Source organism: Alosa alosa, chromosome 5 (genome assembly GCF_017589495.1).
Source record: "Alosa alosa isolate M-15738 ecotype Scorff River chromosome 5, AALO_Geno_1.1, whole genome shotgun sequence".
NCBI lineage: Eukaryota > Metazoa > Chordata > Actinopteri > Clupeiformes > Clupeidae > Alosa > Alosa alosa.
This window is the reverse complement of record NC_063193.1, coordinates 13014407-13040893: the sequence shown is the minus strand read 5'-3', so window position 1 is coordinate 13040893 and position 26487 is coordinate 13014407. Positions and strand designations below refer to the sequence as shown.

The 26487-nt window shown below is 42.1% G+C and overlaps 1 protein-coding gene across 1 annotated transcript in view; it reads right to left on the bottom strand.

Annotated features, from left to right (window-relative positions):
• The window catches only part of rimbp2b (RIMS binding protein 2b), a 134724-nt gene that overhangs the window by 98213 nt on the left and 10024 nt on the right, over positions 1-26487 (bottom strand). Inside the window, 1 exon segment of the mRNA XM_048243226.1 lies at positions 7041-7187. Within this exon segment, the coding sequence (XP_048099183.1) occupies positions 7041-7187 (147 nt within the window).

Genomic DNA, 26487 nt, shown 5'->3' with positions numbered 1-26487 from the left:
CCTGATTATGTTGTGAAGAAAAAAACTGGCAGAAAACCAGTGAAAACCCTTTGGATTTGGCTTACCCAAACTCTGATCCAGGATAGGTATGTTTAGTAGACTTTGGTTAGACTTTATTGAGGTATCTATCTTTGTTAAGTAGCCATTAAACTAATATGTATTTAGTGTGGGGTACTGAGGGCTACTCAGTACCCCACACTAAATAGATATTAGTTTAATGAATTAGTTAAGAAAGAATAAAATAAGTTTAATGAATCTATTTTCATTTAATTCTTTACTTCTAATTCCGATTTAAAATTATTACATACTTTAAATTTCAGTTAATACGAAATACTACTAATTAGTCAAAAATCCTTCATAAATAGGCAAATGTTGCTTAAATATGTAATACACATGTATATGTGAACACCATCTTTCTAACTAGAATGTCAGAATATCTTTGTAAATAAAGCTGGATAAAGTAGGCCTAGATCAGAGGCCAATTAGGAAAGTGAGGATGAATATTTTCAGAGTTTGGGAGTAAACAGATAAACAGATGTTGCTACTGAGCCTCCCTGCCTGCGCTATCCATCACCACAGTGTGAGAGCAGAGGAGGGAGGGAGGCAGTGTGTGTGTGTGTGTGTGTGTGTGTGTGTGTGTGTGTGCGCGCATTTCAATGTTACAATTTTTATGAAGGGTTGTTTGTGTGTTTGTGTCTAAGTGCGAACACAGAAGAACCAGGTGACCAGTAAGCTAAAGAGGTACAGAGATAGAGAGGGGGGCAGAAGAGAGAGAGAGAGAGAGAGAGAGAGAGAGAGAGAGAGACAGAGAGAGAGAGAGAAAGAGAGAAAAAAGAGAAAAAGATGGAGAGAGAGAGAGACGGAGAGCAGAAGCGACTGAGAGAGAGAGATGAAGGGGGGGGTAGGGGTGGGGGTAGGTGTGTGTGGGTAGCTCTGATTCTCCAGTCACCCACTGCTGAGAGCTAATCGATGAGGCTCATTCACATCGAGCCCCTCACATCAAGAGCACAAGAGCACGCCTGCAGACTCACAAGCACCAACGGGGATACATGGGACCCCATAGCTGTCATTCTCAAGAAAGTGTGTGTGTGTGTGTGTGTGTGTGTTTGTGTGTGTGTGTGTGTGTGTGTGTCTGTTCTATCTGTCTATCACTGTTGGCTGCCAACTTTAATTTCAATCTCTGAAAAATACATACACAGGCAGACATACATTTTGACTAATTTGAGAAATTGTGTAATTTCTTTATTTCTTGTGCACTTTATTTCTTTATCTATTTTTTGTACTTTTTTATTTTTGCACTGAGGGTTAGAGAGAAATGTTTTTTTTTCGATTACTCTGTATGTCTGGTACATGTGGAGAAATTGACAATAAAGCTGACTCTGACTTTGACTTTGACTTTGTCTTCTTTTCAGGATCATGCATCCCACTGTCCCAGTGGCGGACCGTCAGGCCCTAACTATTTTCAAACGAATGAAAAATAATAGTGTCTTTAATAACATTGTACTTTAGCATTTATTATTTGCTTCTGCTTCTCCTTCCACGATCGTTCTTGACTACTGATATCCTACCGCTGTCCATATGTGATTTGATTGGCAGATTGTGTGAACAAATAGTGAGGGGGTGCGATACATTTTTATCCAATCGCACGTCTTCTCTTGTTAAGTCCCGCATCAGGCCTTCACAAGGAATCACTGCGTTTTCGGTACCTAAGCAACCATTAGAAATCATATGTTTGGATTCGGCTTGATTGATGGCTACATCTGACTGATTAGCCAATCAAATCGACATGTTATGGCGAGGTAGGCAGGTCTGACTGCAGTTGGGCCTGCAATGTTCGAAAAGAATACCCGGAACCGTTCATCACGAATTTTGACGCTGTCTGTTTTACGTGATGAACTTCGTGAGCAACTTCTGTCAGTCAGACAGACATTCACTGGAAAAGTACATGTCACACTGACATGACTATGGTTATAGTTATGAACAGTAAATTGACCGTTTTTGTTTAAAAAATATATATTGATAAGCCTTGATTAAGCAAAATAATATAGGCTAATGTATGTTATGGTGTCAGCTAGACCACATGTTAGCAAGATGCACATAACGTCAGCTAGCTCTGCACGTAGCTGGTAAACTATGCAGGAATTGGTAAGTTTTGTTTCATGTTTATTTGATAACATAGGCTTGTAGTACAGTAGTACTATAGATGCTTGTTATTTGGCCCTTTTCTATATTAAAAAAAAAACTTTTTGTGCCTCTTGCAGACTGCAGTGTCTGTTTGGTTACTCTACTGTATGCTAGCTTGAAGTTGTGTTTGAGATGGTGGCTTTGGTGAAGATGTCTGGATCGGCATCTATGTGAAAACTATCATTTGTCTTGCCCTGCCCTGCTAGTTTAGTCTGATTTTTTATCTCTCTGAGTTTTGTGGAAATTATTGGTGAAATCAGACCAGGCTATCAGACATTCTAAAATAGCCAACAAGCAGCAGTGCTAGCAGCATTAGGGCAATACATCTGGTGACTTTTATGTTTAATAGCATGGTGGTGTGCTGACATTTTTTTATCATTTTCTGTTGAGACATTTTCTCATAGTGTAGGCCTACCGCGAAATAGCCTACGTTTGGCAAACACTGTAGGATAGCCTACTGTAGTTCCACATGAGTAATCAGAGCAGCGCGGCACCTAGAACAGTTGCACTGTAACGTTAAAGTGATGGTTCGGAGTAATTTCACACTAGGGTCCTTTGCACCATGACCCCGAGCCAAACACCCTCCCAGAACCTTTTTTCCCTTGGTTGAACCCTGGTCGAGTAGCGCTGTCAGAAACTAATGACGTTCTGCAGTCGTGATGGAACCAACTTTTATCTCGTAAATTACCCCACTAATAATGCCCTGAATGGTACAAAACTTCTGCAGTAGTACAACTATGACCTTTAGTCCAATAACGAGGCATTAGAAAGTTTGTAAGTGCACCAGGAGTTTATTTAAATAAGACTTGCCTGATTATCTGCTACTATACCGCTGCGTCAACGTTTCTTCCATGATTTGGGAAAAGCCCATAAAAGTCGTTGCAGGAAGCGATTACATCAACGTTTTTTGGTATATCCGGTTTTTAATATTTTTTTCCGAAGTGTTTACAACTTAGTGTTAACTAATAATTGTTGCAAACTGGACTACGAACAAAATATTAGTGCATTCCTGGATCTACATCCTTATGCATGCTTCCTGTCAGGACTTTTACGGGCTTTTCCCAAATCACGGAAGAAACGTCGACGCAGCGGTATAGTAGCAGATATTCAGGCAGCCTTATTATGACCGCCAAGAGGCGGGCGGTCATATAGGTTTAGTCAGATTTTTTTTTTTTTTCTTTTCTTTTTCGATGCCCAAATTTCCGCCAATGATTCCCGACACTGAAAGACCGGGTACACGAAAACTTGGTGGACATGTAACCCCACATGGATAGCATGGAACCATCGTTGCTTTTGATCTGTAGCCCCCCGCTGAATTGGACCCCGAAAAGGAGGGTAGGGCAGACACAGTTTTCTGTGAATATCTCAAAACCGTGAGGGTTTAGGAGGACCATTTTTTTTTGTATGTTGATCTCAAGGGGCCATGTCAACCCATTCCATAACCACTCATTTCATGTATAGCCACCTAGTTAAACACAAAAAAGTAAAAATGAGGTGGTGTAATTGAAGGTATCTGTGACCTAACATAGTCAAACTGCACGAAATTGGAAGTGTAGGATCATTATGACACCCTCTTCCGCTCATGGGGGCCACACAATAAATTAATTTATGTTACTATACACCAACTGGCCTGTAGGTGGCCGGAGACAGTTTTCTGTGAATATCTCGAGAACCGTAGGGCCTAGGAGGTCCACCTTTTTGTATGTTGGTCTTAAGGGGCATGTCAACCCATCCCATTACCACTTATTTCATGTATAGTTAAAAATTAAAAAGCAAAAAAATTAGGTGTTTTCATCTCAATATCTCTGGCTGACAAGGTCAAAACTGCACGAAATTAAAAAGTGTAGGATCATTATGACACCCTCTGAATGCATGCCAAGTTTTGTGTACTTTCGCTCATGGGGGCCTTTACAATAAAATAATTTATGTGTACATTTAGTGACGCACACCAACAAGGATTCCCCGGACACTGAAAGACCGGGTACACAAAACTTGGTGAGCATGTACCCCCACATGGATAGCATGGAACCGCCATTTTCGCTTTCATCTGCAGCCCCCTGACTGGACCCCCGAAAAGGAGGGTAGGGCAGACACAGTTCTCTGTGAATCTTTTATGGTATGTTGGTCTCAAGGGCCCACATCAACCTGGCTCATAATCACTCATTTGTGATTTGCCCCCCGGTAAAAAATGAAAATCAGTAGGATTAAAAAGAAAGCCAAAATAAATATTCATCATTATCATCATGGCTGCATTTTCAGTATTGGCGGAAGTAGTCGCTTGTCCACTAGATGGCGATCGCTGCAGTGAGACGTAATTTTGTTGGAAGTTAAAAGTGGGTTGAAAAAAAAATGGACGCTTCATACAAGGACTGTAATTTACCGCGAAAGCCAACATCTAATAAGGATAGGACGATGTTCACATGAAGTGTAATTCCCATTTCTTCTTGAAGCCAAATAAATCTGAGGATGTTTATCGGACATGCTTGGTTTTACTGCAGGTAATGCTAATCTTGTAATATCAATAAGGACCTAGGTAATGTTACCCGTAGCGTTGGTTGAGTGATGGAGGCATTTGATTTATTGCATTTGTAGAAAACTATAAATGCGGTTATACCAAGCAAATGTATAGCAGCACTGTTTGTATCTTTAGACTGTCATTTATTGCACGCGGCTACAAAATCATTCTGTGCAATGGAAGATTTACCAACGTTACACCGGTCTGATACAGTTTTGCCTATACATGCGTGGAGACTGAGACTTCGTTTATTTTGTTTTAAGTGCGCGCAGGGTGTGAGAGGGGAATCGATGTGCTTTGATTACAGCTTGGTAGTTGTAGTCTGTGAAATTAAAAAAAGCACGTGTGAAGTATCCAAACAATGACACCTTCATTTCATTATGGCTGCTTTAGCAAAACACCTTAAGCTACTGTGTAGTGGGTCCCATTTAGAAGTGGCTACTTCATTCAAGCTTTCCTTGACTCATGGAGCTGAATGTTATTACAACTTTTCGCCACGATATGACAGTTTAAGTCCGCTTGATACTATAAGGCGTAAGCCATTGGTTTCCAAAGGAGATTTTATTTGTGTCGCCAGCATAGCCTATTGACAATTTATGTTGTCAATAGGCCTACCTTTATAATCCTACCTGTAGCTTAGGGAAGCTAACAACTTTCTATTAGGATCTAGTTTGTTAGTTACCGCTTTTGTCATAACTCCCTGATGCATTTTTGCATTTAGAATAGCCAGAGCGTGTATATCTCAATCGAAAATTAAACAATATCGGGTGCCTATGGACTAGGCTGGGTGAACGCAGCCTGATCTGCCCGCTATTTATTTTTGATTTCTTAAAAGATTGAGCTTGGTCTGATGAAAGCCAGACTAGCCATGGACCTCAGTTAAACAATGCAAGGGAACATGAATCAGCCTATATTTGCACTAACAATAACGGACAAAAGCTCTTCAACTTTGGGCCGCTAAAATGTATATGAACAGTCTAGCAGCGCATTTCATCAAGGCCCATTTGGACATGTCAGTTATTTGCACCACTGGTTAGATGTAAAACAGCATTTCGTTTCAGACTAGGCTACTGTTACTTAATTTGTGCATTAACAATAACGTTTCAGACTACTGTTACTTAATTTGTGCATTGACAATAAAGTATTACATGAACTAAAGATGACTAAAATCTTATGTAGAAGAAGAAACATTCACAAAAAATCCATCCATCCAAAAATGACCTTTGTTTTTTTTGATAGCTGTTGAAAACGGCATGGAACTGACAGAGATGTTTTTGTTTATAAATACATACAAAATAAATAAATAAATAACATTATGCTGATACCTTTTGCTTTTCCCAAATACAATGTAGCCTACAGGTGTAAGTGACCTTTCATCAATCCAGTTGCAATGGATGAACTGTGATGAACTGCCCTACTTGTGATTGTTTAGAGATTTTAAAGGTTTTATAACAATTCTACATCTTCTTTGGCTATTCTACAATCTATTCACCTTTTCAGCACCAGTAGGGTACTTTCTGTGCAGCCGCACACACACTCAGGCATGCCAAACAAGCATACACAAAAGTTTCAAGAGTGGGGGATGGAGTAAAATATGGAGACAAATTGAAGTGTGATTTATTTTCGCGGAACGGATGTACAGGACTGAGCGGCGGTCATATTTTGTACCGCTATGCGGTACATCTAGTTTAAATAAACTCCTGGTGCACTTACAAACTTTCTAATGCCTCATTATTGGACTAAAGGTCATAGTTGTACTACTGCAGAAGTTTCGTTTCTACTTGCCTTGTGTAATAAAGTAAAATAACCAACTGTACACAGACCAAATTGTATATTCCTGAACAGGGAGCTATGGGGCAGGTAGCTGCAGCGTCGTCCATACCACCTTCTTTTTACATTTATTTTCTATTTTACTTTTTATTATTTGTTAATTTGTTTGTTATCTGTCTGGTATGGCTTGGTGCCACAGGTACGCTGGCGACTACGCTGCTCCGTCCGGCATCTTTTGCCCTGTGTGTCAATGTCTTGTGTGTGGAGCGCTTTGGGTTGCACTCTGTGCATAGAAAGATGCGCTATAGAAATAAAATTGACTTGACTTGACTTGACTTTATGTTATGTTATATAGCTATTCATTCAAATCAAACATTATCATCATGTCTTTTATAATCCTAGTTATCACTTTGCCATATTTCTTTCTCTGGGTCTGATGTGGAGTCAGATAGATTCAAAGATCCCAGTTACAAACCATACAATAAGCTAAAACAAATAGCAAACCTGCAATAAAAGCCCCCACACTATGTACCCAGCCAAACAGAGCACCAGAAAAGCGCCACTAACTCACCAGGCAGGTGTGTTGCTGCTGCAGCTGGTTGAGGGTAAGGAGCTGAAACTGCAGTGCCTGGTCCCTGCCCTCTAGGAGACGCTGTTCCTTGTTGGGCCCTAGGGAAAGCTGAGACAGGTGGAAGGGCGCCACCTCATTCCTTAGCTGCTGCAGAGGAAAAGAGGACAGAGGTCAGTTTAGTCCATTATGACCATATGACCATAGAGGGCTCATCTCTTCATTAAATTCATGTTTAAATCTTATGTTACATCACATTTACTCATTGGGATAATGGTTTTATCCAAAAAAAAATGTACAAGCCAAAAGGAAACTACAGTACACCCCATAACCAACTCAATATAGCCACATGACATGTTGTTTACTTACTGTCTATATATCAGTTAGTTCAGTCAGACTGTGTATGGCATATACTTCTTCATGTTCAACGAGGACATTCGGTAGATAAAGATACTTTCTTGTTGATGTTTTAGCACTGCACTTGAAAGGCAATCCAGAACACCAACCTAACAACCTAAACCAACCTCTCCATATAAAAAGACATCCCTTTCCATCCAGTGCACCTTTAGCCTGTCCTGCGTACTGAGCAAGAAGCTAAAGCTTAAGGTCATAGGCTAACATCTCACCCCAGCTTGTGATCAACTTCCACATGAGAGTTGTAATTAATACCAGTTCCATGAACTTTAGATCAATACCTTGGGTCAATAAACAAACAGGAGAACCCAAGCTAAGACACAACACATTAGAGGGCGATGTACAGGGGTAATCTGTGCTCTTTCAGTAGAGCTCTGTAAAATAATGGCTGTGTAAAGCAGATGACAGAGCAAAATAAGCACATGGATTTACATTTATTAATTTAGCAGACGCTTTTATCCAAAGCGACTTACAAAATGAGAAATAACATCAAAGCTACAGTACAATGCAAAGGAGATCTTCTCATGACAACAAATACCACTGCTATAAATACTACTATCAGAGGATGAGAATGCAGAGGTTTAAGTGGGCAACTAGTCAAAGTGTAGTGGATGGAGCTAGTGGTAGAAGAGGAAGGAGGTAGTAGAAGCAGAAGGAGGGAAAAGGAAGTGCATGTTAGGTGTGTTGGGTTAGAAAAGGAAGTGCATGTTAGGTGTGTTGGGTTAGAAAAGAAGCAGAAGGTGTGTTGGGCTAGAAAAGGAAGTGCATGTTAGGTGTGTTGGGTTAGAAAAGGAAGTGCATGTTAGGTGTGTTGGGTTAGAAAAGGAAGTGCATGTTAGGTGTGTTGGGTTAGAAAAGGAAGTGCATGTTAGGTGTGTTGGGTTAGAAAAGGAAGTGCATGTTAGGTGTGTTGGGCTAGAAAAGGAAGTGCATGTTAGGTGTGGAGTAGTGCTGGTAGAGGAGAAGGTTCTCTCGAAAACAGTTGGGTCTTCAAGACAGAGATATAGAGTGATGCCCCTACTCTTATTCAACCAACAGGGACGCACAATGCTGACACAATGCTAAATATATATGTGCCTGTCTACTTGATATCACCTCACACTTTGATGCCTCTGCCTGAGGTGGCTAAAGGCAGCTGCCGACCAAGTCGACACTCGGATGTCTGATAACGTCTGGCCAGTCGATGAGCATCTGTAGCTCCAAATGGTCTGGTGGGGGTCATCCCTATGTTCCCCGGGTCCTATGTTCCCCGATCAGCGTTAGGGTTAGGGTTAGGGTTAGGGTTTTTTTTCAAAAAAGGGTCCTATGTTCCCCGGTCCCATACAAAGCAGGGAACATAGGACCTGGGGAACATAGAACCCGGGGGAACATAGGACCCGGGTACGCTCCCGTGTGGTGTGCGCAGCTCCTCCAATACTGACGGACCCCCACCGACTAGTTTAATCTGCGTCAGTGCCCTTGGGAATAAGGTTGCACTAAATGGCTTTTTAGCTTGAATAGCTGCTTATTTTGTCTACTGTTGCTAAGAAGCAGTGTAATCATCAGATATTCCCGTAAGGAGATTCAAATTGCAATCCTGGTAATTAGCATTTTCCTTCTGGATAATTGGATCTAATCACTGTTTCAACTTTTTATGACGCACTTTATTGAACATAAGTAGAGTGGAGCTAGCACTGCTTTGTTTACATTTTGTTTATTTGCACTGCAGGTAACACAAAGCGACCCAAACGGTCTCAACAGACAGGCGGCATCACAGCATGTGCTTTCATACTAAGGTTAAAGAGATGTTCCTGACTAACCCAACTATCCTACTAGAGTAAGGTATATTTCTTCTCAAACCTAACATTGAAAAACGCACATCGAGTCGCATGTCAAGTCTAGTAAATGATACAGTACAATCACACTAAATTAATAGTAATATGTGTTAAAAAGATGAAGCACAAATATAGCAAGACTGAGGTGAATAATCTAGTCTTGCTCTTGTTTTGAAAAGGAAAAAAAAAAACACAACTAGAAATAATGCTTATTGTAACTAATACTAGCAAACTCGTTCCATTTCTGATGTAGTGCTGGAGGGGACATTAGACCACACACACTCACATTTGTTGTGGGGCTCAAGACACCGCCTGTAGCCTACACAGTCTAGGTGCACAAGGCAAATGAGATTTCACCAGTTGTTCTGACCCTCAGTGCACCCAGAGCAAACATTGTCCTTTATGTAATTCATTTCCCCGTAATCACGCTGTATTTGTCTCAGTCGCTAAGACCACTAATTTGATGTGAAAAAGGTCATCTCTTTGATCATGTGTCAGAGTGCAACACGGCAGAATGGGTTTTGTCTGCCTTGTGTGTCTATGTGGGTGGGTGCGTGCCTCTGAGTTTGTGTTAATGTTTGTGTCTAACCTTGGGTGTGTGTGTGTGCGTGTGTGTGTGTGTGTGTGTGTGTGTGTGTGTGTGTGTGTGTGTGTGTGTGTGTGTGTGTGTCTGTATGTGAGTAGGTTTTCAATGCTGACAGATTTCCAGAAGCAGCAGGTGGCCTAATGGGGAGATGGCCGACAAACAACACCTGCCTGTACCGTTTCTATGACAATAAAGAGATAAGACTGTGCTGATGATTAGTGCATGCATTTGTATTACAGGTAGGGCACCTGTGTGTGCGTGTGTGTGTGTGTGTGTGTGTGTGTGTGTGTGTGTGTGTCTGTATCTGTACCTATGTGCATACATGTGCTTGTGTGTGTATAGGTGTATGAGAGTGAGTGTGTGTCATGCATGCAATGTCCGTCAGTGTATGTGTGTTGCTACAGGCTCAAATTTCAAAACACAAGATGAGACCTGTACACCAAACACTGACACACCTGCTGCCTAAAGCAAACACTAACCTAATGTTCATCTACGCAGGGACACTTCAGCACACACACACACACACACACACACACACACACACACACACACACACACAAACACACACTCATTAATGAACACAAACATGCTCACACAAAATGAACACAAAGAAAGAGCTGACAAATTCACTTTGCGATGCACAGAACAATCAATAGTGTTTGTCAGACAGCTGAATTGTCAGTGCCTCTGCCTACTGTCCTTATTCTCAGGCAACAGAACAAGAGTAGGCACCAGACACCAGTACACAGAGTACACGTCCAAATGTCACTGCTATTATTACTGTTCGCTGTGCTGACAGAATGCTTTCAAAACTGTATACTTAAGCACAGTTGGAAACTGTATTTAGACATTTTTCTCTTCTCATTGCTGTTCTTGACCATGATTCAGATGTGGAAAGGAGATAGTGATAGGTCATTATGCACATCCTGAAGGTTTCACACAGACATATGCACACATACATATGCAAAAACATGAGTTATATAAACACATAAACATAGACAGGCACAGTCACACACTTGAATATAATTCTGAACACTACCCATTGGATGTTACCTGATCATTCAAGCCAAAAACAGCCACCCAATACTTACAAACCCACACAGTTATATGAGGCTACAATCCAGAGGTGTTGACCCTTCATGTTGACATCCAGTTTAACCGCCAGCCTGAGTTAGTGAGATAGCATCAGTTAGCAGCTAGCAGCTGTTAGCTTAGCAGCAGCCTGCTTGTTTACTGGCTGGACAAGCTCAGCCTGAGGACGGCAGAGCAGAATAAAAACAGCCTGTTCACTTATTCATGACCTCAGCCAGGTGGAACCAGGGGCTGCTTTCGTGTCACAGAGAGGGAGAGGGAAGGACAGAGAGAGGACAGGGAGAGAGAGAGAGAGAGAGAGAGAGAGAGAGCTGGCCAGCCAAGGGCAAGAACATCTCAGCAAATTACTTTGATTTATGATTACTCAAACAACAGACCAACTGCACACAGATACTCCATCAAATTCCTCAAAACACTATTAAGACACTATGGCAGACATATATTAATGCGGTGAGTTCAAGGCTGCCATTTACCCACAATGTCCTCATCTGTCTCTCATCTGTAATTCAGACTTTTAACAGCAAAAAAAAAAATGTCCATGTCAAATGCCCATGATTACACAAACGTCATGCTGATAGAACAAATACAATTGCTTAATTCTGTTATAGCTTTCAAATGGAGGCAAATTGAAGAGGCTCAGACACTGCCTCAGGCATACCCATGCCCCATGTCACAGGAGAAAATCATTACCCTAGTAAATGAAGAGAGTGTGCACATGCACACAGCACTTGCAGTGGTATATCATTCCCTTCCCCATTCTCTGACTCTTCGCAGTTTACAAGGGTTTCTGTTTGTTTGCATGTGTGTGTGTGTGTGTGTGTGTGTGTGTGTGTGTGTGTGTGTGTGTGTGCATGCACATGTTAGGACTGTCAGCTAACAAACCGCCAGTGAAACACTTTGGTGTGAAGAATCTGGTAACACAGACACACACTCAGATTACATTTTCCTCCTTGTTCAGAGGACAGCTGGCTCAGTAGGTCAGTCCGCAAAGAACACACACACACACACACACACACACACACACACACACACACACACACACACCTCAAGGCAATGACCCAGGTCCAACTCCCATTTCATTCACTTTGTGTAAGTACAAAGTGTGTGTGCGTGTGTGTGTTTGTGTGTGTGTGTGTGTGTGTGGGTGTGTGTGAACGAGATGGAGAGTTAGTGTCACTCCGTGCCCTGTGACCACCATAAGAATAGCCCAGGGATGGCCTTCACATTACTGGACCACAGATGCCATTAACCAACCCAGAGAGCGAGAAGAGAAAGAAAGAGAAAAGGGTAAGAATGACACAAGGTGAAGGAGAGGAGTGGAGGAGCCTATGACATTTAGATTCAGAATGCTGCAGCACGCCTGGTCTTCAATCAGCCAAAGAGGACACATGTATCTCCTCTCCTAGTTACTCTCCACTGGCTCCCTATAGTGGCCAGAGTTCAATTTAAATCTCTCCCTTTGGCTTATAGGACACTGACTAGATCTGCTCCCTGCTATCTCAATTCTGTGATCAAGCTGTACATCCCCAACCGCCTACTGCGGTCTTCTGATGAACATCTGTTGTGTCGACCAGTCATAAACACTTGGTCAAATTCAAGACTCTTTTCCTCAGTGGTTCCTTGTTGGTGGAATGAGCTCCGTTGGTGGGTGCTCTCCGTTCCTGTGATAGTTTTGGGTCTTTCAAGAGGGGTCTAAAGGCATATCTGTTCAACATGCACTTAGTTTATTAAGTGTTTCTTATGCCTTATGGTTTGTATAGTATAGTATTTATTTATTTTCATTAGGCTATTGACTGAATTGACATTGTTTATTATTGCTATTCTCCTTAATGTAGTCTTACCATTTTTTTAATTGTTTACTGTTAAATTTAACTTTATTGTTTTTATTTGTATGTCGCTTTGGACAAAAGCGTCTGCTAAATACCATAACCATAACCATAGATAAAGACTGATGAGAAGAGCGAAGAGGAACAAAACAGATGAGGAGGAAAGACAATGGAGAGGTGGCCATGTTCTCCCCATCTGCAGAGGATGGGAGAGGAGAGGATGGGATAGGAGAGGAGAGGAGAGGAGTGGGGTGTATTTTTAGAGCTGAAGCCATCCTCAGCTGCACGGCTCCAACCTCAGGCCAACGGGCAATTAGATTGTGCCTGCATCCCCCACTACACACACAGACACACACACACACACACGTTCAAACACACACTCTAGACCCCGCCAGCAGGAGAGCTGCTTGCTAGCCTACGTAACGCAAACGGACATCTGGACTCAGGCTGTCCTCGGAACACTCCTGTTCCCCACTTTCCTACCACACACAAGCAAAAGTACACTACACACACATACACACACACACACACACACACAGAAACACACACACACACACATTCATATCAATCCATTCAGATGCAGACAGTCAAATATGCACATGCATGCATGAATACAATGCATGCCTACAAACAGAAAACATACAATCACAAGCTAATACCCATCCATACAATGCATGTAAATGATACTGTAGCAACCAATGCACACACATGCGAACACAATCCCACATCACAAGCATCTCCATTTTATCCAGCAGTTAGCAAGTCTCCCTTAACACTCGCACACTCACACAGAAAAAAAAACACACATACACATAAACACATGGACCGACACACATATGCAAAATAAATGAGCACACATTCACTCACACATTCACTCACACTCACTCACAAACATGTGCACAGTCATACATGCATATTCAAGAATACCCCCCATATGCTTACACACATTAAATCACATTTATTAAATCACATATACTAAATCACATATACTAAATCACAAATAAACGTGTTACATGTGCTCAAACTAACACACAAACACATGTGAGGGCACGCAGTCATGGACTCACTGAATGTTCTCATCCTACTCATATTAGTCAGCCTCAGCACCTGTCTGGTGGTCCTGGGGCTGTAATGATAAAGCCTCGCACTGAGTCATTTGCTCATGCTCTTTCACTGACAATCTCTGTGTTACAATAAGCACACATCTGTGCAAATACCTTGCATGCTACAGCAAGAGATCCTCTGGCTAAGAACAAAATCTCTGACATGCCCTCATTCCACCCACCACCCCTAAATGTACAGCTCTTAGTGAATAAAAATGGTCTGAGTTTGACCCAAAAACCAAGATGCTCTTTCCTAAAAAGAAACGAAAACAAGATCAACAGTGGCCCTGGCGTGAGGTAATTGCCTTATATACTGTAATCCTCCATACGCTACCCCTAATGTAAGTAATCCCCACAACACAACACCACTGAGCTGGGGTCAAACTGGTGGTGTTGATGTTATGTGATGACTGAGGTGGGATGCTCTGACCCTGCATCAGTGGCTCAAGGTCAAGAGCAAGAGGAGCAAATCTGACCTCTCCATGCTATCATTTGTGGAGGTTGCAGGGACCCCATCATCTCACTGACCCTGGGGCCCTCATTCTTTGGGATAGCACAACCTGACATTTAAATACACTCTTAAAATGAATGCAAACAACAACTTGCATTGTTTTTAACACATCTATGTGTCCAGATAAGGACAACACAGTTTGTGTTGTTTCCTTTTTTTATTTGTTACACAATATGTGTTGAAAAAAATAACACAACTAGAGTTGAAAACAACACAACTTGTGTTGTTTTTTAACACTTCCGTGTCCAGATAGGGACAACACATTTGTTTCGAGTGTAGGGTTTCATCATCCACTGCCACGCAATGGGGTTTAAGATGAGGCTGGCCAGGTAACAGATGACTAAGCATGGGTCAACCTGGATCTGACATGGATCTGCTCTAGAGTCAAGCCATCTCTGGACAGGACAGGTGATCATGTACTGATAGAATAGCTCTAGTCAAAACTGGAAAGTGTATAAATGTATTTTCAGTTTTTTATTTGCTTTTATCCCATGGCCATTACAAATGACAGTTCATTTTCCCTGCAAGATCAATGAAAAAATAAGTCCAGGCATATATTTCAAGGAATGCTTGGGTTGAATCCCATATTCCCATTTACTGGTACTCACATGAGATTTAGAAGTATACTTGACACGGTGACTCTGAAGTATTCATTCTCACCAGGCACCAGCAGCAAGAGTTCATCTTGTAAAATAGCGCACAAGTCAAGTGTGTTCAGTTGTGCAAACCACCCCCTCGTCCGCCACATCGACTGCGCTGCCATGATGAGCTCTGATGAAACCAGCCAAGGCTCAGCTCTGGCGCTCCAGCAGCACAGCCTCCATCTGGCACCGTCACCACTGGCTGTCTTTGCTCAAGCAAATGCCATTAGAAAGAGCTGAAGTCGGAGCATAATCCAGGGTTGCTAATCTCCCTACTAACTCTGGCTATTCCCTGCGGGCCGTCGTGCTGTGCTGTGCTGTGGGGAGGAGAGGAGGAGAGGAGAGGAGGGAGAGATGACTGGGTAGGACACTCAGGTAATTGGCTAGCCTTCATTGAGACAAAGTGGAGGAGCAAATCTGCAAGAGCAGGGAAACAGCCGTCTTCACCAGCCTCCTCTCTCTTCGTATCTGCTCTCCTCTGTGATATCTGTGAGCTCAGAGCGTAGCGCAATGTGCTAACAACAGCAAAGCCGCGGGTTTGATACCCACCAAGATCATGTACTAATAAAATATTAATCCTCTATGTGATTCCAATCACTTGGAATAAAGCCGTTTACTGCAAGTAAATGTAAGTGATATGATTGACAAATGATCATATCCTGAAGTTTGGAGAGAAAAGGTGAACTGATTCTAGTACGAGCCAATCCTGCATTACAAAGCCAGACTGTATCCTGTGGTAAGATATTCAAGGCCAGAGCAGACTTGATAAATGTGAAAGATGTGGTGTGGTGTGTTGTGTGCCATGAACAGCATAAGATAAAGTGAGTTAAACATGGACCAGAGGGAGTCTGTATTTACTGTTCTGCTCCCTAAGATGAGACATGAAATGCATGAATAAAACGTCATGGCACTAAACATTCAGCTCCCGGAAGCAATATCGCAAATACAGAGGCAACAAATCTCTCACTGTGTGTGTGTGTTTGTGTGTGTGTGTGTGTGTGTGTGTGTGTGTGCCTGTACATCTGTGCATGTAATATGCATATGTGAACAACCATGTTATTTCTCAACTATCAATATTAATATGTACGCTTGTCCACTGGTGAATCCACTTTAAGACTTTACGTTGACATCTCCAAGCCAGTTCTGAGCAGCTCAGATCCTGAAATGTGTCTGCAAGCTCTGTAAAGCGAAACCAGTCAAAACGAGTGTTTTTCAACAACCAGCATTAGAACCGCTCCTAAAGTAACACTGGCTCCATCACCAAGTGTCAATCCAGGAGCAGGGTACCACATGTCCTGTACCCGGTGCTAATTCATTTGAGCTCGGGGCAAAGGTAAATGAAATTTGCCTTATTATAGCATCCCAATGCAATTAGCCCCCTGCTCCTGTTCTGCTCTGACACAGATGGGCAGAGACTGTGTGGGAGCGAGGGGAGATGAGTCAGGCTTTTTTAGTTCATGAACAAGCAGCCCGACTGACTACCATGGCTGCATGAAGGACCAGCAGAAAACAGTCTGTATGTATTTACGTGTTTTTTTTTTTTTTAAACGTTTTGCCTTTTGGTTATCCAAAGTGACATGCATGAACATCCATTGATTAACTGGAAATGTTCTGGCTCCAACAGTATGCAAGTCCATCAGTAGATACACATTATTTATATTTATTTAACATTGGGCTACCACTACATAGACGTACCAAGGGGCAATACACATATCATAAATGTATATAGATATAATCTGTCGTTCCAGACACAACTTTGTTTACTGCAAAAATATTATTTTTGTAGCATCAGGTTCACATTATTTCAACTATCTATTGTCCAACCATACACAGTCAATGGCCCTTCCATTTAACATCTTGGTTCAAGACACAAATATGATCCAAAGATCTTTGTGACAATACATCATGAATAAATACATAATCAAACAGAATGTAGTTGACTATGTTTGCTTTAATTAAATAGGGCTGAATTTATGAAGCCTGATCTCAGATCCCACAACGGTCATGATTTAACAGGCACACTGATCAAAAGCAGTCTCAACTAAAGGTATACATTTTACCTGTGTGTGCAATTCAAGGGTATTGAACCAATCACCTCTGTGTTGTTAGTGCTATGTTCTAAACGGACCACTGCCAGCGATGCAGACTGACACCCAAAAGAAAATATTATGTATGCAGAGAACCAACCATCTGGACTTGTGACAAATCACTTACGTCAGCTGAGAGACACATCAAAGAGTTAGACATACATATTCCGATAGTGTAAGTACAGCAAGTGCCTTTTTTGAATCAGCTCCAACCATTTTTTTTTAGTATATATTTTTTTACTTGGTCCAATTTCATATGGTGTAACAAGCTGGAAAACCAACGGGAGGAACATACTCTTTAGTAAACAGGTAAATGTTAAGGTCATATGGACGGAGAACAGGAGCCACGGGGAGAAAACAACACAAGAGAAAAGAAAGTTAAAAAAAAAATAAGCTGCATCTAAAGAGGCACAGAGAGACAGTATTTACACAAGTACAATGATGTGTGAAATTAAAATGATCAGAGGTGGGGCGGAAATCAATTAACTCCAGCACGCAGAGAGAGGGGGACATTTAATCCTCATTTAGCACCGGACTCATTATTGATCTTAAGTAGCGCGCCGCAGAGATAGCCTGGCGCTAACCACACTCACACACAGGCCAGCTTCAGCTCGCGTAATTACACCCCCTGTTACCAAGTAATGTGAGCTTCACCGAGCAGGCTACACTCCCTGTGAGGAGTGTGGACAAGTGGCATTGCAACACTAAAAGACGGTTAAAGTCATGTTACAGACTTTGGTTAAAAGCGTGGCACTACAATGAAGCAATGCCCTGATACACGTTGCAATTTTGTTGCTCCGTGGCAATCTCATATAATGTTATGTGTCGGCTTACATGAATTCATCGTATTAGAAGGTATGAATTGTGAATGTGACAGTGCTATTTGCATTAAGTACAGTCACATAACCAGATTTAGGGTTTAGGATTGGGCAAGAAGAACACAATATTATAGTCATGCTACATATTGAAAATGGTATGTGTGATGATATGTGTATGTAGTTGCAACGTAATACAAATTGAATATGAAATGTTAAGTGCAATTTGCATTACCAGATAATAAACATGAGTCTATGAGTATCATATGATGATGGTAGAGATACCTCTATATTTCTTTCAATCCGACCATTCACATCTGCATTAGGAACAGTGAGCCCTGTGCACCTGAATGGAGTAGTTTTAATGTTTGTAATCATTTCAACTTCACAGAAACACAGCGATGCTTTGACAGATACTGTGTGGCTTTTGTTGCACCGCTGAGACAATCACATTGGCGGAGTCTTACACAATGGCGCGGTGATCCTCTGTGTGTTTCACAGCCACTGTCTGGCAGCTTGGAGGATCACACTTGAAAATCCCTTTAAAAAGGCTGCCTCGCCATCACAGCCAGAACCACAATCAGAAATATCCCCAGCATCATTCTACGTGGGTGGAACAGCCACGGCATCGGCATATGCCACCGCTAAAAAAAGAAATGATTCTTCATCTTAACAATGAGGAGAAGAAAAAAAACAGCTATTTTCTTTTTCTAGTCTATTCCAGGCTGGTTTTAGTGCTTTTCATTCATAGCAGTGCTTTCCCACGTATATAAAAATGAATGGCAAAGACTGGAGCTGTTAAACTCAGTGGCTATAGGTTGAGGATGGCTGGTTCACATTTGGTGCACTTATCCCCCTAGCCTCCAACCTCAGTCAGTCCTTCCACACTCATCCACTTGGAAAAAGGGCCCTGCAGAGGCCACGGAGTGTCATTTGGAGCGCAGCCGGGAAGTAAGAGCCATATTGTGTGCGTGGGAGAAACAGACTGAACCTGGGAGAGATAAGCCTTTTTTCATTACAATGCAAATCCTGGTCGAAATCTCTGTTGGACTGGACGGCGGCCAGAGCCTGCGTCACGGCAGATCCCGGCCCTGGGAACGCCAACGACCATCCATCATATTCCCCTGTTGTCTGGCCACATACTCATTTACACACACACACACAAATACACACACACACAGATCAAAATGCACACATGCAAACACATACACATACATTACACACACACACACACACACACACACACACACACACACAGATCAAAATGCAAACACACACATACATTACACAAACACAGACACACAAACACACACAATGAAAATGCACACATGCAAACACACGCATACATTACATACACACACACAAACAGGGAAATATACACCCATAGACACAAAAATACACAGACAACCTTATTCACATACAAATGCATACACATACTCATAACTGCATACATACATACAACACATACTGTACATTCTAACACACACAGACACCCTCCATATACACATATTCATTGTGGGACGGTCTGGATGCTAGACGCTCTTCTGAAGTGGTGTGGGTCCCACGCCAGCTCATACACTATTAGAGATGCACCGATATGGAATTTTAGGGCCGATAACGATAACCGATATTTATTGGTTTGTTGTGGCCGATACCAGTACTATAACCGATAATATTACTCTTGAAAAAAATTGTGAAAAGTGATTTGGGGAAAGCATTTAATAAGCATAATTTTATTGCAGTAATTTTACCTACCACCAAATGATGGACAGAACTCATAATAGTCCTCAATAGATGCGGCAGTCAACAACATAACAGTAGCCTAGCCCTACAGTATGTGTGGCTCCTTTAAAGTGAACCTGGCGTCAGTGAATTGCGAGTGAGTGGCTAGAGAGTTTGAATCGTTTTCATTTAGGACTAAACGCTCATAAACGGCTCAGCTTGGAATAAGCTACAGTATAGCGACCAAATCAGAGTTTGTGAGGGAAACTTAGGTTTAGTTTCAACTGCAGGTAACTGAATAAAGCTGCAACTCCTCAGACTGTATCTTATGTCCGTCTACTCTGTTGCGCTCAACCTGCCTGCTGCAGCAGAAATGAAAGGAGTTAGCCCCGAAGGTTTTAATAACTTATTGACCTGTCTAGAATTGAAGCACGAATGGTTAGCATATTTCTAGGTAATACTGTAATACAAAACCCAAGCTAAAGTAATGCAAATATAATACTAAAACACAACTTAGAACTAGGCCTACTTATGTACTCGTCCCACTAACGAGTTTGTTTATTTGTTTCCCCGACCAGCTGTAAAAAGTGCAAACACACCAGCACAAAACGGCTCTAGATAGGGCTGAGCTCCGCTCTGGTAAGGTTAAATGGCGGATCATTCACGAGAGGATTTTGAGATGCACATTCCCAAATGAACGGATATCCACAGATTTTGTTAGAGTGGTGAAACATTCACACCGCTGACATTATATTGAGGAAAAAGTATAGCCAACCAAGCTCAAGTAGCTCAGTGTAGCCAGACGGACCTTACGTAGGCCTAAATTAGGACTTTAAAAAAAATCAGAGCAAATTATCGGCCAGAATTCTGTTATCTACGGAAGCGTATTAGGGCCACATGAAGAGAAAATATTTTTGAAAATTCTGAGATAAAAGTCAAAATTTTCGAGAAACAAAGTCAGAAATAATTTCTGAGATTAAATTCAGAATGAAATTGTTTCTTGAAGATTTTGACTTTTATCTCAAATTTTTTTACTTTTATCTCGAATATTTTGACTTTTTTACTCAGAAATTCTGACTTTAATCTCAGAAATTATTTCTGATTTTGTATTCGAAAATTTTGACTTTGATTCTCGAAATGTTTGACTTTTATCTCGAAAATTTTGACTTTTATCTCGGAATTTTCAAAAATATTTTCTCTTCATGTGGCCCTAATGCGCTTCCGTAGTTATCGGACCGATAATAATATTTTAATTTTCTCACTTATCGGCTAATAATATATCGGCCGCCGATATATCGTGCATCCCTATACACTATGGACATACACTATGTTTACGTATATCAGCATTCCATCTTCCATCACAGTCTGCCAGCACAGGCACTACAAACTGGCTATTCAACCCTGGAGAACAGGAAAATATGACAACTCTGGTGACTAACAGGAAAATGATCAATTCTATATTTCTATAATAAATGAGGCAGCAGTAATAGCAGTAGTAGTATTACTAATCGTGTGTGTATGTTCACAGACTTGCAGTTAATAGCAACAGTGCAGCAAATAGCACATTATATCAACACTGAGCCAACCTAAAGTGCCTTGTGCAGACCGGCCACAATGAACAATATATATTGGAGTGTTTCATTCCATGAAGGGTAATACACTGTGTCCCCAGCATGATATACGGGAGCCCAGTGTCTGTGCGAGGGGCTGCTCTCTCCCCGGGACTAAAGGCTAACATGTTTTGTTTGGATTGTCAAGGCTTATTTGATTTAAAAGGCAGAGATTTAAACTTTTCCACTATTCCCCTTTGATCAAAGTCAATTTACATCCCACACTAAATACTGCAGGGGAGCAGTGTCACTGTGGATCAATTTTATGGTCCACCTATAACTGGGTGAGAAAGAGAGAGGATAGAGAGTGAGAGTGAGTCAGAGAGAGAGAAAGAGAGAGAGAGAGGCCGAGGAGAGAGAGAGGGATAGATAAAGAGAGTGAAAGAGTCTGTACATTAATGTTCCAGAGGAATTGGGGAGACCAGAGATGGAGAGGGAGAGAAAGAGATGAATCATGCAAGAGAAAAGAAATATAGATAGATAGATAGTAGATAGATAGATAGATAGATAGATAGATAGATAGATAGAGGAAAATTTAGTCCATTTAAGTCAGTAACAAAGAAAAAGACGAGAGAAGCACAAAGAGGAGGAGGATGATGACAATGACGATGGTGATATGCAACAGCCTGATGATGGTGAGGACGATAATGATGATGGTAATGATGATGATTATACGGAAAGAGTGGAAACACTCGCAAAACCTCTATAAGCATTACACCACAGACAGCCTCCATAGTCAATCCCCCAACACAGTCCCCACATACATCCCCAGGAGTTTATACTATGCGTTTGGCACACACCTGATCCACCATCACGCACAGGAGTCAGAGTGGAGCGCGCCTCTTTTGATCAGTGAGTAGGTCATGCATATGGAGCACGCTGTACGGAACAGAGAGTGAGCCAGTCAGCTGTTTGGAACACGGCTGGAGTCTGTCCCCTAATGAGGGGGGTGGGGGTGGGGTGAGGGAGGAGGGGGATCAGCGCCATTCCTACATTCACAGCCAGACAGATCACAGAATTAAAGGGAATCCTCTGTGATGCTAAGTGCAATCACAATCACAGGGAGTGGAAGGCAGCGATGCTCTTGGAAGATGATTCTGTGGTCAACTCACACACTCACTTGAGAACACACACACACACACACACACACACACACACACACACACACACACACACACACACACAATCACAGAGTACTTTAAAGACCATATGAAATACTTTTAAGTCATAAATGCACTTGTGATGTAATGTGCTTAAAAATAGGCTGGTGGGCTTTCATTTTGAAGACTATTACACATCTCGAAGCTCAAAGCAAATAGTCCAACAGATTTTAAACATGTTCAAAGAATTTAATTTTCAACTTCACACTTGTTTAACGCTATCTAATTACAATGTTTCAAAATGGAAATTCTGCTCTATCAGCCTAAGAGTTTCAAAAAGTTAGTTTAATCTCTATCTCTGTCTCTATCTTTCTCTCTCTCACACACACACATACAGTACACACACACAAACACACACACATGAAGAGAATGAGGGTGAAGCTTGTCATACTAAGGCAATCAATGCTTCAGATCAATGGAACAGTGCCAGCGACATGAAGAACTGTGTGTAGTGTGTAATGTAGGTGTGCAGGTGACTGTACACCCACATATGCATGTTTCTGTGTGTGTGTGTGTGTGTGTGTGTGTGTGTGTGTGTGTGTGTGTGTGTGTGTGTGTGTGTGTGTGAGAGAGAGAGATAGAGACAGAGAGAGAGAGAGAGAGAGTGTGTGTGTGTGTGTATGTGTGTGTGATTAGTAACGTGTGATTGACTGTTTTTCTTGTCATGCAGCTGCACAATGATGTCATGCACAGCCATCAACAGCCACCATTGAGCCCTTAGGAATCCAACCCCTTTATAACCTGGTCTGTGGGTTCAGCCACAGCTGAGTAACATTCTAGACACATCACACCACCAATTTCCCCTCGGCTACTATCTCTCTTGGTGATTACCTTAACATAATTCTGAGATGCACTGGGCAATGAGGGCATTATATCCTGACAGGCCAAAAGCTGTGGAGATAGTCCTGCTACCTGCTACTTCATCTGAGGTGATATGAAGTTCTAGAACTGTGGCTTGATCAGAGAGGCTGACAGATCTAGATGTTGGTTTGAGGAAGTGAGGGCACATTGTGTGAAGACCATCTTATCATAAGCCATCAAGCCACTATAAATTCTTTTGGCTAGAAAGATTTATACAGTTAGAGCTTAGATGCTTAGCTGATGCTAATCCAAATTGATTTACAAAACATTTGGGAAAAATGGCATTGATGATGTTAATGTTTGAGAAAGTGATTCAAGGTTTGAAGCTCATGCGGTCACAACTACCACATATGAGAATCAGAATGGAACAGGTGCATCCATTTATGGGTAATTTCACAGGTCATCATAAATAAATCGTCCATAAATAAATAAATAAATAAATAGGGGTAGTGTGGTCTGTCCACTCACTTCACATTTCAGTATGAGGTCTGCAGAGACATGACAGGAGGAGGTCACTGCTGACTCTGTTAGGAGAGGGGAGAGTTTGCCTTCCACCCCACCAGCCAGCAAGCCTCAGAGAGATCTGGACACACTAGGAGCACTTCAAAGGACTCTCCACAGTATCTGTACTTCATTGTGTGACCTTTCCTTTGTCTAATTAAGGAGGGAGAGTGTGCAATGTCTTTAGTGCCATAGTCCAAGCCTCAATTGATATAAAAACTTAGGCATGCCACCGACCTATACCACAGAAAGACCTACACATCTATCTTGTTAAGCAGTTATTTTTATTTGGATAGTTTGAATTTCAAGTTTGACAGTATAAAATTAACTACACTGATCTAAAGCATCAAATGTTTTGTTCTGTCCCCAAAGAGAGTCAATTAACTCTGAGTCAACAGTATTGATTTTTTTTATTTACAAAGCACACACATACTCTCTCTGTGACACACACACACACACACACACACACACACATACACACACAGCCTGTCAACACTTGATAAATGTGGAGGCAATGATGCCGTGCTAAGTGTAAGCTCTGGAGTTCAGAACAAAAACAGATCCCAAGGAAAACATGGCCACTTCTCTGTTGCTATGCCCTGACTGGTGGTGGCAATGGATGCTGCAGTGACCGTAACCGGAACACAGTCAGGCGTGGGTGGCCATAGGTGACTATGGAGGGGGGGGATTCCCAAGACTCCAGTGCTAGCAAAGTGCCAGAGACTGTGCTTAACGGAGGAAGCCAATGGCACAATGTCTTTCTGGGTTCCCCTTAAAAGCATCTGCGTAACCCACATTTTCAAAATGGGTGAGGTGGTGGATTTGCCCTGTCTCTCAACACGCCGTTTTAGGCTGCTTAGATAGTAGGAGCCTTAAGAGGATCTGTCCTAGATCTGGTCTACACCTGGCCTGTGTCCCTCCTAGATCTGGGACAGGTAAGCTTCAGTGTCGGCTGCCAACTGTCTGCTGGGTCTTTGGAGCCGCGTTCCACAACAACACTGGAGGTGCTGATGCGTGCAACAAAATCCAGGTTCCCGTGCAGCTCTGGAGCGGTCCTGCTACGCAGGCGGGCAGGCGGGCAGGCGGGGCAGGCGGGCAGGCGGACCTCCTGCATCACGGTCTATCTCGTGTTACTTTGGCTACGTTACGCAAGCGTGCCTGAGCGGCAGGATGAAAGTGACCCAGTTTGTGTGTCAGGTGGGAAGAAGTGGGACGCCAGAGAGCAAGCCGATTCAGAGGCTAGGCTACTAGAGAAGAAGCCACCAATTACTGTCACTCAAACACATCTGGCTATAAACACTCCAAAGCAATGCTGATTTTTGATTTTGTAAGATGAACTGATGTCAGCCTTGTGGCTATAAAATGAATTAAAGCGTGACTGACACATACGCTAACACAAATATTAGTTAAAGTTTGGACCCACTGTCACACCGCTAACACAAATATTAGATTAAAATAGTTTGGACCCACTGTCACAAACACCACTTACTATAATTGACAATCCTCAAAGACTCTTTTACATTCACATGCACTCTATGATGTAAAATAGCCATATAGTATAGGACTACGAGTCCATTAAGCACATTCCCATTCAAACACCACTTACTATACTGACAATCTGAACAGATCATTACACATTGCACACAGACATTACCGGCTCTCAGTGAGAAGTCATTCATTATTGCAAAACAACAGATGTACTGCAAGCAACACATACACATACACACCAATTCACTTCATACATACACACATGCATTCAAACACATCAAAACACACACACACACACACACACACACACACACACACACACACACACACTAACCAAGAATGAGAAAAAAGGTGAAAAATGTATCATACATACATTTGTTTTGCTCCAGTATGAGCAGATTTCACACACACACACACATCTAAAACATCTGAGCAATATCTGTTTCCCTTCCATCTGCAGCTCTATGTTACACACTACACACATAAGCACCCACAAGCTCCACAGATATGCTGGCAGCTTAAGCCTGCTGCGCATATAGACAAATCGCTATTCAAGGATAAAGCATACGCTTGGACTTTTACACTCACACACACGCACACAAATACACACAGAGAGAGAGAGAGAGAGAGAAAGAGAGAGCGCTGCAAATCTCCTTACTGACAAGGCACCTAACATTACCATATACCAAGCCAACTACATGGAGTGAATGTAATACCCATACATGAAACACACACACATACACACACACACACACACACACACACACACACACACACACACACACACACACACACACCAGAGTTGTGCAAAATCCAAATGGCAATTCTGCTTCCTGCTACCTCAATTGAAATGCAAGTGAAATTCAAGAATTGAATTGGAATTTGAGAGCCAGTTTCAATTAAATTCTGGAATTTTGCACAACCCTGACACACACACACACACACACACACACACACACACACACACACACACACACACACACACAACATGCATGCCTCAGAGTGCCCATGTGCTCCACATTCTTGAGGCAGGACCAATATCATGACGCTGCGCTTCAGCCACAGCCTCTAGGACAGTCCAGCTCCCCCAACCCCATCCCAGCCACCCTCACAGATTTTCTCCGGCAGGATGATGTTATGTAATCCTTCACACACACACACACACACACACACAGACATGCGGCTGTTCATATTATTAAAGCCAGCGGTTGTGGTGACG